The 13,274-nt window shown below is 37.3% G+C and overlaps 1 protein-coding gene across 1 annotated transcript in view; it reads right to left on the reverse strand.

Moving 5' to 3' along the window:
- The window catches only part of LOC146448944 (CUB and peptidase domain-containing protein 2-like), a 107,631-nt gene extending 101,498 nt beyond the window's left edge, over window positions 1-6,133 (reverse strand). Inside the window, exons 1-2 of the mRNA XM_085102084.1 lie at window positions 6,049-6,133; window positions 2,998-3,114 (exon numbers count right to left, since the gene is read on the reverse strand). Of these exons, the coding sequence (XP_084958210.1) occupies window positions 2,998-3,058 (61 nt within the window). The 5' untranslated portion in view covers window positions 3,059-3,114; window positions 6,049-6,133. The remainder of the gene's footprint in view (window positions 1-2,997; window positions 3,115-6,048) is intronic.
- Window positions 6,134-13,274: the final 7,141 nt, after the last annotated feature.

The raw sequence follows: 13,274 nt of genomic DNA on the forward strand, positions 1-13,274 counted from the left end.
GACCCTTTCCTTCTCCGCTTCAATTGCTAGTTCTTCACTAAAAAACTTAGCTTCTAATCTCTTGGCACGCTCTCGAGCCTTTCCCTCTTCGATGTGTAAGTCTTTAAATCTCTGGGAAGCACAAAATACGACACTAGATGATTCGTCTCGTTGACTTTCCAAATATTCCGTCGCTACATTGTGAGTTTGGCTGAATTCTTCCTCGATTCTTTCCATTTCTTGGGTTAGTTTCTTGACGTTGGTGGTGTTTCTTTTCGTTGTTCGTATTTATCTGATAACCAGTCATATCTGCCATCACGTGGTCTAATCATTCATCAGGTCGCTTCCCTTCTCCACACATTCGCCGACCACCTCGTAAGTCCCCATCAGGTAGTTGTAGGAGTGTGTCCCTAGCTCGTGTAAATGCTGCTTTGCTTCTCGATTTCGACTGCCTTAGAATCTCTCTGGAATTGTCCAGTGCATGGCTATCCTTTTCCTTTTCGCCTCCTTTGTCGTTTTCCTCATCATGTTGGTTCAGTTCTGTTGAGAATCTTCGCTCAGCTACCAGATGTTTTCCAGATAACCGTACGATCTTTTTTACTTTTCTTGCTTTATTACCACGACCCTCTGATTACAAGGTTTTTTGCGATCCGCTAAAAGCTCTAACTTTTCACTATTCTTAAATGACGACAATAACAGCGAACAATATAACGACAGTAATAGCGACAGTAAAACTGTTTCGTTATCTTTTCTTATAGTTTTCCACAAAGCTATTTTTTGAAATTACGTAATCATATTACGTTCCGAGTTTTGAGATGACAATAAGTAATTTTACATCCTAACATCACTCACGGACTTTACTGGATTTTTCCACAGGCCCCAAAAACGTTCTCGAATATTCCAGAAGCTCTTTCTATAGATTTTCTTTATGGTACTTGTTATTTTATATTAATTTAGCGGCCTTCACATTGTTCTGTTTAAAACTTAAGGTTACCCAATACCTTCAGTGGTGTCATGCGTTTAAGCTATGTAGCGCGTCCAGTTTAAACTGTAGATACCTAAACCCCTATATCAAATTAAAGCTTATAGAGCTGGCTATCGAACTATACCAAGAATTTTGAAATAAAATGAATTGTCGAATGTTTCACGACCTCTAAATGCGAGCGTCCGAATTACCTTTTTAAAGCTACAAGTCAAAGCAAATTTTGTTTTTCGCTAATTTAATTTGCTCCTCAGTTTCCGGACCCAAAGCGCTAAAAAAACGTGTCTCCGTTTTGCAATATTCAATCGCAATGACAAGTTATAGAGCAGTTTCGAAATAGGATGAAAAAAATGTGGAGTGATCGTACAAAAATCGCTCTTGATAAAAAAATATTTCGAAAGAAAAAATTCGCAGAAACGTTTTTGTTGTTTATATGTTAAACCACTATACTGTCCAAATTTGAAGGCAAACGAACAAATTCCTTTTCAGTTATAGCTCTTTCAAAAGGCTCCTCCAAGTGAAAAAATTGACTTGAGAAAACAGCGTTAAAAATTCGGCAATTCATTTTAAATTCAAAATTCTTGGTTTAGTTTGATTGCTAGCTCTATAAGCTTTAATTTGATATCAGGATTCAGGTATCTACAGTTTAAACCGGACGCGCTACATCGCTTGGACGCGATACACCTCTGAAGACACCTCTGAAGGCATATGGTAACCTTAAAGTCTTTGGAACACAAAGTTTCGCGTAGTTTCCTAATTTACCAGCTCTATTTTTCGCTAATGTTTGTGAATATTTTAAAAATGTATTGTTTCGTTCAAGAATTATTGATTGAAGGCCAAAAATTTATTACTTAGGCCACCACGCGATCCGATAAAAATTTCCTGTTTACGGGTACTAATAAAAAATTTTACCGTGTTTCTGTAAATCAAAATTTTGCGACCTCCATAATTGTTTACTTCCTTTAATCATATCTAGACTAGAGGAGGGGAGGGGTTGAATCTGCTCGCTGTGACTTGGAACCCTGAACAGCCTTTTGACCAAACGACCTGGATACTCAGGACTTTTTCAGGAATATTTTTTGGTAACAGTTTTGATGTCTTCCGTTACTGTTCATTAACTTTAATATTGCCATGGCAACCAATTTTGACAGACCGTGTTCTGATTACTTTTCGTTCAATTTCGGCGCTCTCCTGAAGTATTGGGGAAATCCAGAAATCCAAGAAGGCTAATCAAATATGGGCTCCGTTTGAGAATCATGATGTCATTACAACGGCATCTCATCTCGTTGCGGACCTGAAAGGAATCACCTTTGGACGTATCATCGCTCCTCAAGTCTCATTGTCATAGCTTTCTAACTTGAAAAAAAATTGAGGGAGAGGAAAAAAAAAGGCCGGTCTTGAGGATGTTTGGCCTTTGTAAAACTAGATCCTGAAGATAAACTATTATTTCTAGTTTTCCATGACTACATGATCATTCAATCTACTTCACTCCACGCGTGGTCAATATCCCTTTTATATTTCCTTGTTGTTTTTATCAAAACAACTACCACACTCGTACTTGTTGGATTATAAGATTATTGTGGACATCTTATGTCGTATCGTAGGAGTGCAATAGAAGCATATTACCAAATAATCCCAGACACAGCAATGTGATCAACCATTTGTCGTCGATATAATGTCTTATCAATAATCATATTACATCACATCACAATACTTTACATCTTATGACACAAAGTCGTTTGACATTAAGGACTTATCCAGTCTTTTAATTTAGTGGTTTGGCTTTGTAGTTTTTATCTTGTCAAGTTCCTTCGTTCGGTTTTATAGTGTGACAGCGTTGCTCAAAGGTCAGTTGCGGTCTCTCTTTGCTAGCTTTACCCATCCTTCTCTCCCTAGGTTTCATTTTTTGTACTATCCTCAGTAGTTTAACAAATCTGCGTATTATCTGTGTTTACTAATTTACTTACAATAATTTAAATGGTAATATCATGTATACTCTGATTTTATTCCACGAGAATAATCGGTTTGACACTTACCTCCTCTTATCCACAGTAAGGAAACGTGTAAAATAAGGGCTTTAAGAAACCATTCGTCCATCCTTGATAAACACTGATTATCACAACATTGGTATTACTTGACAAAGAATGGAAAACCTGCAAAGAAGAACAGGCAAATACCCTAAGAACGGTGCCCACTAATAAAAAAGGATTTTTGTGCAGTTTATGACTATGCGGGGAAAGATCCTAGCAAGGGTTTTTGAAATCCAAAAATGAAATTGGGTGTAACCACGCAATTTTTAGAGATAATTAAGCAACAATTATTCTAAAAGACAGTAAAATACAAGGTAATGTATGGCATTTTTATCCAGTTTGGAGCTTTATGTTCTCTGAAAAATGCATAGTTTCCCCATAGATTTTTTTGTAGACGGTTATATAAGCAAACTACAATTACAAGTAGCTGTCATTCCTGCGATAAAGATCTAGCATCATTAATTAGACGGAAATATTAAATGAAATCGTGTTTTTTGGCAAAGAAAACATTTTGTTTCCTTTTCTAGTATCAGTTTCTAATTTTAATACGAAATATCCATTATAAAATTTCCAATATGTCAATGAGCAGACTCAAATCATTCTCCCTCGGCCTTTTTGTTTTCGTTGTCTTTAGGCATACTCTGATAAGATACTCTGATATGACTAAATGACTAAATGACTAAATGTGTGGGAAATTATCCTCGCTTAACCTTTTTTCTTCGTGTTTTTCTGATACTGAGCAGCCATGAATTTTACCGTACTACATACAGGGATATTTTGTTTGTTACTAGAAACCCTCAATTCATTATTTAAACTCGGCCGTCAATAGCTGATTTCAAAACATATCTTTGCTAGAATAGACACCGTTTGTGTAACTTCAAACAATCCAAAATACAGAATTTGTTTAACCCGTAGCTAACAGTTCACTTATGGTTAAGACACCAGAACACTAATGCTTCTTTTACTTGCAAATTAAGGCTGCACCTGCATTTCGCATGTAACCCTTTTCACTTGCTCCAATTGGTTTCTTCGTTAATTCGCTCTAATTGCTTTCATATAGAACCTTACAGTTTGCTTATGGTTAAGACACAGAGACAGTCAGGCGTCTTTAACTGACAAATAAAAATGGCTACAACTGCATCTTGCCACCAAGGAGTAGTGCGCTTCTTGAAACTCTTGCCTAATTTCAGACCAAAATTTTTCCTAACCTATTTCAGACACGACCTTGTTGTGCATTTCATACCATCCAAATTCTCCAAATGATCATGTTAACCCGCTACAAACATAGAAGAAGCTAAATTGGTTCAACGACCGATATGAATATGTCAAACATGTGAGCAGGACTTCGCAAGGGCTTTAAATTCCATTTTACTCGTGACAACTAAAATCAATTCCAGACTAGCCTCACTCTATTCAGCCAAAAGTAATCAAATTCTATGCTCTTCTTCAAACTAAGTAGGCTGCCGCGGTCAAAACCGCCCTTAAAGTTTAAAAACAAGACTTATCCTTGTCAATCACAAATTTATAGAAGACGTTGCTATTTTGTGCGTCATGCATCGAAACTTTTTTTTTCCAGCACACCATGAGGGCTCGTTTTTCATTACGAACGTATTACGTATTTGCAAGTAATTTTAATACAAAAGCGCTGACTCGGAGATGTTAAGCTTAAAGGATTGTTAAACATGACGATTTCTGAGAGACGTTTCTTGCCATTATGGAATATTAAAAAAAAAAAAAAAAAAAAAAAAAAACAATATTACGAGGGAAAGAAGCCAGTTGAGCTGGCGAGGGGGGGGGGGGGGGGGTAGGGGCGGACTTCAAAATTCGACTCTCCTACGTAAGCTATAGGAGTATTTTTGCTATAAGTGTGTTTAGCCGAAGGGTATGGATATTTAGCTTTTTAGGTCTACATGGCTTCAGGAATTGTCGAGTTTTGGACAATATTTCGGTCATTTGATCTCAATAACTCAGCGCTTTTATATTAAAATTCTTAATGCGTTCGTAATGAAAAAGGACCGCACGTGACGAATTAAAAAGAAGATATTAAAACTTTCCATGTATGGTGCAAAGGATAAAAATGACCGCGTTAAATTTGTGATAAAAAGTAATACTGTTATTAAATTTTATAGCGCCTTTTTTCTCCAGTTGAAGGATTAGATTTTGATGCAAGTCGTCAAAATAGTTCAGTTGACTTTATTTTACATTTTTATCAAAGGTGTATTCAAACCGTAAGCATGATTCTCTCTGAAAAGAAATAATTAGTATCGTTTTTATTTGACACAAAATGTCCAACAATATTCCCTATATGTCAACAAGCAGATGCTAGGCAAATTATATATATTCTCCCTCAAACTTGTTTTCCTTTTATAGTGCTATCTTTTTCCATTAAAAACTCTAAACCATAAACGAGAAAGGAATCTTAAAGGAAATCATTTTGCTATTTGGTAAAGAAAACAGTTTTTCCCTTTTCTGAATGTTAGCTTCAAATTTAGATACAAAATGTCAGTTTATATTCCCAATATGCCAATGATCAGCAGCAAGCCAAATTATTAACCCTGAACCTTGCTTTCCTTTTGTAGAAGGTTATACAAGTAAACTGCAATTACAAATAGATGTCCTTTCTGCGATAAAGATCTTGCATCATTACTAAGACGGAAATCTTAAACGAAATCGTGTTTTTTTAGCAAAGGAAACATTTTTTCCTTTTCTAGTATCAGTTTCTAGTTTGAATACGAAATGTCTATTATAATATTTCCAATATGTCAATGAGCAGATTCAAATCATTCTCCCTCGGCCTTTTTGTTTTCCTTGCCTTTAAGCATGCTCTGATAAAGTACTCTGATATTTTAATATCACACCTCATGTTATGATATCCTCAATAAGTCAATGGCGAATTGAGTGGGAAATTATTCTCGCTGAACCTTTTTTCGTCTTGTTTTTCTGGTACTAAACCGCCATGACTTTTACCGTACTACATACATTAATATTTCTCTTGTTAATGGAAACCCTTAATTCATTATTTAAACTCGGCCGTCAATAACTGATTTCGAAACGTACCTTTGCTAGAATGGGCACCGTTTGTGTAGCTTCAAACAATCCAAAATACAGAATGTGTTTAACCCGTAGCTAACAGTTCGCTTATAGTTAAGACACCGGAACACTAATGCTTCTTTCACTTGCAAATTAAGGCTGCACCTGCATTTTGCATGTAACTCCTTTCACTAGCTGCGATTGGTTGCTTCGATAATTCGCCCTAATTGATTTCAGATAGAGCCTTACAGTTTGCTTATGGTTAACACACAGAGACAGTCAGGCGTCTTTTACTGACAAACAATTAACAATTATTCACCAAACTGGACGTGAATACTGATGGGTATATACGTATCCGCGAAGCGGCGAGGTAAATATCCATCGCTTTTACCGACAGTGAGGTGAATAATTATTTTCGTACATAACACACAAGCTGAATAAGAGATGGACTAAAAAATACTTTATATTTGACAATATACCGGCAAATGATGGAAAATTTTAAAATCTCGCTCGCCGCGCGTTAAACGATTTCAGACTAAAATTTTTCCTAACCTATTTCGGACGACCTTGTTGTCGATTGCAAACCATCCAAATTCTTTAAATGATCATGTTAACCTGCTACAAACATACAAGAAGCTAAATTGGTTGAAAGACCGATATGAATATGTCAAAAATGTGAATAGGACTTCGCTAGGGCTTCCAACTCCATTTTACTCATGACAACTTTAGTTAATTCATGTCCAGCCTCACCCTATTCAACCAAACGTGGTCAAAATCCGAATCAACAAGATGCCTATACTGGCATTTACGCCTGGTGCTGTGCCTGAGTTTTTTTTATTGTACGCTTTGCAGATTTTTAAAGCTATCCTCCCCTCGCAATCTAAATATTGCGTTACGGTTCTCGAGATCATACAGGATCATACAGGATCTATATTTACTATTTATCTATTGCATTACATTATTCGAGATCATACCGGAAATTGCTTTCGGTGTAAGATTACAAAACAAAAACAGGAAGAAAAACAGGCAAAAACCTTTCCTAAATGAAAACTTTCAGTAAAACTTGGCATTCAAACCTTTAATCTTTTTGTCAAGTGGATTTCCAGTAGCGTTTACGTATCAATTTGACAAAGCGATTCGCAGTCCGTTCTAGCCTATCAATGACCTTTCTTCCTCGCATCGTGGTTTTACAACTGTCAGAGAAAGCATGATTCCTTCGCCAAGAACTCTCCAATTTCCACTGTCGAGTACTTCTTAGAAGTTATTTTTTTCAATTTTCCTCTTCAAAAGGGTTAATTTTCTTTTTGAAAACGGCATAGTTGAGTCTAAGACATGTAAACAATATGGCCGCCACAAGGAGAGTGCAGAATTAATCTAGGTTTAATGGATAAATCAATGATGATTTGACATCACGCAGGTAGGGACGAGAGAGAGAGAGAGAGAGAGAGAGAGAGAGAGAGAGAGAGAGAGAGAGAGAGAGAGAGAGAGAGAGAGAGAGAGAGAGAGAGAGAGAGAGAGAGAGAGAGAGAGAGAGAGAGAGAGAGAGAGAGAGAGAGAGAGAGAGAGAGAGAGAGAGAGAGAGAGAGAGAGAGAGAGAGAGAGAGAGAGAGAGAGAGAGAGAGAGAGAGAGAGAGAGAGAGAGAGAGAGAGAGACGAATTTTAGACACGGTCTGCCCTCAGAGCATTCCGCGTAAAAAGGCTGCCGTCAAAAGCGCCCTTAAATTTAAACAAGACATCCTTGCTTGTTAATCGCAAATTTATAGTTGACGTTATAATGTGCGCCATAAAGGTAAAGTTTTTTCATATCTTCTTTTCAATTCAGTATAAGGGGTCGTTTCTCAATACGAATGTATTACGTCTTAGGAATTAATTTTAATATGAAGCGCTGACTCGGAGATATTAAGCTTAAAGGATTGTTAAATACTGAGAGACGTTTCTTGCCATTATGGAATATTAAAAACAAACAATATTACGAAGGAGAGAAGCTAGTTGAGCTGGATAAAACTCAACATGTAAGTTATCTGGGTGTGTGTTTGTGTTAGTTATCTGAGGTGTGTGCAAGTAGTATACAACTTTGGGGGTACGAGCGCATTTTATAATATCATGGTCACAACTGGTGTATGTAGGTCTAAGTGCTTTTTTACAACTAATTTTAGGCTGACTCATGGCCCAACTATTACAAAAACGGTCGTAAAATCAATTTTACAAGCATTAGTTTACTAAGCGGAGGCCCAACTTAACGACACATAAAAACTCATTTAACCACAACCGGTGCATGGGGGCTCTAATAGCATTTTTATAAAGCAACCGTAAAATCAATTTTACAAGCACTTTTTCGCCGAGCGAAGGCTTGAGTCGCATGGCTAAATTCTGGGAAAGCCTTTTGTTTTTCTAAGAATTAGCATATTAGACAGGAAGTTGTTAAGGGGTTTCCCTTTCGATTTAGTCATCAAATTGCTATTGCTAGTGATATGACAGTTGCGTGAATTTATTGTAAACATTTGAAGTAAAGTTTGCTCGAAAAATTTATTTCAGATTTTATAATGTCCGTAAACATTGCGTACGAGGACATTTTTCATAAAGAGGCTAAAAAATCAACCGTAAAAACTATTTTAAAAGCATTTTTCGCCGAGCGAGGGCCCAACTCGACGGCCTTGGTATAATCTTCTGGTTTCATGTCGTGTGACTAATTCTGAGAAAGCCTTTTGTTCTTTCTAAGAATTAGCATATGAGCAGATGGTTGTTTGGTGATTTCCCTTTTAAAATGGGTCATCAAATTGCTATTGTTTTCAAGTCGCGTGATTTTTTAGCCAATCACAAACTTCACATTTTCGCTTCACAATTGTGAAATGTTTCAGTGAAACTTGATCATGAATAATTTTGTGAAGTTCTTGTGTATCCTGTAGAATGTTTAAACCTTGGGGGGTTTCCCTATGAAGTGGCTGATGTATCATTTACACGTTCTATGGTATTTAAAGGGAAACCATTAAAAATACCACGATCAAGAAACCGAAATGAAACACCTTCGGTCAGTCAGGCTCCGACATTGAATCGCGACGTTGGATATGAGCTCCTTGCGATCTACCGGGACATTTTGTCATGTGATACTTTATCAACTTAATCATGTGACAAAACGTCCTACACCGCTTGACAAAGATTCTGAGACGGAATCAAAAGCTGATATTTAAGCCTTTTTGTTTGATACAAAATGACAGGGTCAAGGAACAATTTTTTTTCTCTAGCATATTAATGTATATCATCTTGAATAATAGTATAGAATGATGTATGATAATGACGTCCATCTCGCATTGAGGGATTCAGAATTTGTTACTTGCCCGTTTTGTGACGAAGTTGAGATTAACAAACCACAAAAAACAAAAAAAGTTGGCATGCTGCAATAACAGTGATATTGTGACCGACAGAGGATTGAAAGTTTGCAGAAGTTGTGGTATTGTGAGATGTTATGTGTAGACCCTAAAAAATGCAAGATCATGACAATATGTCCTCTCAGTACCAAGCCCGCTCCTCCGGTGATCTCCATTAACAACTTGCCCTTGGAGTCAGTGAAATCTTACAAAGTGCTTGGCCTGACATTGTCCGACACCTTGAAATGGAATGATAACATTAACGAAATTGTTTCTAAAGCTTCCAAACGCTTACATATCCTCTGGGTCTTGAAGCGTGCTGGGCTACCCCCCGTGGACCTAATCACCGTCTACTTAGCGCTAGCCGCTCCATTCTGGAGTATTCATCAGTTGTATGGGCTACTTCCCTCCCGCGCTTCCTAATCGATCAATTAGAAGCTATTCAGAAGAGGGCCTTGCGGATAGCGTTCCCCGGCCTTGAGTACCCTCTTGCTATCGCCCAAGCCAACATAACCAGCTGAAAGGATCGTCGTGTGCACCTGTGTCAGAGAGTTTGGCAGAAAATTAAGGATAACCCGGACTGCCAGCTGCACTGCCTGCTCCCTAGCATGCGTTTTGAGTGCCACTCCTACAATCTTAGGAACAATGCCAGTTATAGCCATTTCAAGTATAGAACAAATCGTTTCGTAATGAGTTTTTTTCCTGCAATGGCGAAAACATCGTAGAATCACATATGATTATTAATTCATTATTTCCTTAGCATCTTATAGTAAATGGAATTGTAAATAGCTTTTTATATTGACTTCTTGTAATCCCAGTCCCTACGAACAATTGTAATATATTATCTTATTAATTGTAAACACATTGTATTTCATTTTATATGCTATTAAGTGTAATTTAAATAAACCATATTTATTATTATTTATTATTGTATGATAACGGCTTCATCGATTTTCATGAGAACATGTATAAGATAAAGAGGAAGTCAATTTACAATAGGTAATACCATATTGATAATTTATTATTCAAGCTATGTAGACACAATTTGGCGGATGTACATAATAAGTAAAAAATATTATCTATTTTCAAGGAAATTGATAACGTGTTAGCCTTATATAAACAGGAAAAGAATGAATTAGTATACAATACATTACGAGAAAGTTGTTTATTGTGGTTGGGTTAACATATAAAAAGATACGAATTACAAAATCAAAGAAGACGTTAGCATTATATGAATCTTATTGGGAGGAATTGTATGCATCAGCCGGTAGTGTGATTCAAAAGATTATAAAAAATTAAATAATTTGTCATATTTTGTGACCCATTTATCGACTATAGGTGAATTGTCTAGTATAAAGTCGTCAGTGAATTGCATTTTGATGTAAAATTCTTGTGAATTGGATACACCTGAACGTAAACAATTGTTTATTTCATTTAAAAGATGGCCATATGTTTGGAAAGGTAATTGACATTGATTTAATTTTTCAACATTTTATCAATACGGAAGCATCTGATACAGCTATCAAACTAACTGCAGCTGTAGGTATTACAGTAGTGATGCCTTCTGTAGCAAAAGCAACACTAGTCAAATCACCAGCTAATTTCCATTTTTTCAATCTTTTGTATGATTTTGTATAGCACCACTGTTTCTTGTGATAAACATGGTAATAAGCTTTCAATTCTTTGATTCGATCTTCTAATAATTTATCTGATGTGTGGTTGAAATCGATAATTTCTTCATGTTACATTATTACCTCATTGAACCAGCAATAAATTAATCCAGATGCCTGAGCACAAAGAGGGTTTCTTCTTATGTTATTAGTACTTAATTTTCCAGATAATGGATAACAATAACCTCTGTCCAATTTATAATGCAAATAGAATCTTCCATAAGCGTCGTGTAAAATCGAGTGGGCTCGTAAATAATCAATCCATCCGAATAATCTTTCCAAAAACTGTGTCAATTTGCTGTTATCAGGTCCTATTCATCATCATCATCATCATTTGGTCCTTTTCCCTTTAAGGGAAATGGGGCCTTGCGTTCTTTCTCTCCAAGTGTCATGGTTTCTGGCACAGTTACTTGCTTCCGTCCATCCATTGAACCCAAGTTCTCCTCTTTCCTTCTCAACTGTTCTTCTCCATGTCTCTCTGGGTCTACCTCTCCTACGTTTTCCTTCTGGTGTCCAGGTTAGAGCTATTCTTGGGTTCTCATTTGCCTTCATCCTTAGTATATGCCCGATCATTTTCCAGCGTCTTCGCTTTATCTGATGGGAGATCTACTCCATATTCGTCTTTGATCTTATCTCTTCATTGGATACTTTCATGGGCCAGTAAATTTTCAGAATGCGTCGTATGCTCTTGTGGAGGAAGACATTAAGCTTGTTCTCGTCGCTTTTGATTATTTGCCAAGTTTCGCAACCATAGAGTAGGACAGCCAATACATTGGATCTAAAAATCTTCAGCTTGGTGTTAATGCTGAGTTGGCTGTTCCTCCAGATGTTCTTTAAGTTGCAGAAGGCTGCTTGAGCTTTCTCTAGCCTGGCGCTTATATCTTCACCTGCACCACCAGTTGATGTTACTGTGGCACCAAGATAAACAAACTTCTCAACCTCTTCGATGTCACTTCCTTCCAGATGGATCTTTAATCCAGGATTGACATTCCATTTCATTACCACTGTTTTTCCCAGGTTAATCTTCAGCCCAGTCTTCTTCCCGTTTGTGTTAAGATTTTCTAGCTTCGTTTGCATGTCCACTATCCTGCTTGCAACAAGAGCCACATCATCAGCAAAGTCTGAATCCTCTAACTTGCCCGTGAATTGCCATCTTATTCCAGTTTGCCTTCCTTCAAGAGTCCGTCTCATGACCCAATCAATCACAAGAAGAAAGAGAAAACCAGACATGCAATAGCCCTGTTTCACCCCTGTCCTTACATCAAACCAGTCGTAACTTCCAGAACCATCTACAACAGCACATTTGCTCTGTTCATACATTGCCTTTACCATCGTGATCAATTTTGATGGAATACCGTACTCTCCCATTATTCCCCATAAAATACCTCTGTCAATGCTATCAAAAGCTTTCTCAAAATCCACAAAACAAACATACAAGTTGGCATTCCATTCAATTACTTGCTCAATGATGTTTCTCAGAATGAATATCTGTTCAACTGTCCCCCTTCCTCTCCTAAACCCTGCCTGTTCTTGTCTAAGTCTTTTGTCAACAGCGTCCCTAATTCTTGTGATAATCACTTTGCCTAATACTTTTGCGGCCACAGGTAGCAGTGTTATTCCTCTCCAGTTTCCACATTCCATGAGATTTCCCTTCTTGGGGAGGCGAATGATCAGCCCGCATCTCCAGTCATTAGGTACTATTTCACTTTCCCAGATCTTCAAATGCAATTCGTACAACACAGCTACTGCAGTTTCAATATCTGCCTTCATCAGTTCTGTTGTCACGCCATCAACACCACCAGCCTTTCCATTCTTCAGTTGTTGTATAGCTGTCCTGATTTCTGCATGTGTAGCGGTACCCGTTTCAATTTCGAGTGTTTCATAAGCTTCACTCTCCACTTCTGATCGCGTGGGGGGAGGTCTATTTAGAACCTCAGCAAAATGCTCCTTTCACCTTTTCTTTACCTCTTCCTCTTTTGTTAGTAGAATGCCTTCTTTACTCCTTATGGAATCTGTTCTTCTATTTGGTTTGTTGCAAAGCTGTCTTGTAGCATCAAACACCGCCTTCATATTGCCCGTTTTGGCTACTTTCTCTGCGTCACTAGCAATCTGGTCAATCCAATTTCTCCTATCTCTCCTTAGTTGCTTTTTTACTTCTTTGTCTTTAGCTTGGAATTCCTCTCTGTATGTTGCTTTTAGTCTCTCTGACCTGGTTGAA

The sequence above is a fragment of the Pavona decussata genome, unplaced genomic scaffold (assembly GCF_977016875.1).
Source record: "Pavona decussata unplaced genomic scaffold, jaPavDecu1.1 SCAFFOLD_737, whole genome shotgun sequence".
Lineage (NCBI taxonomy): Eukaryota > Metazoa > Cnidaria > Anthozoa > Scleractinia > Agariciidae > Pavona > Pavona decussata.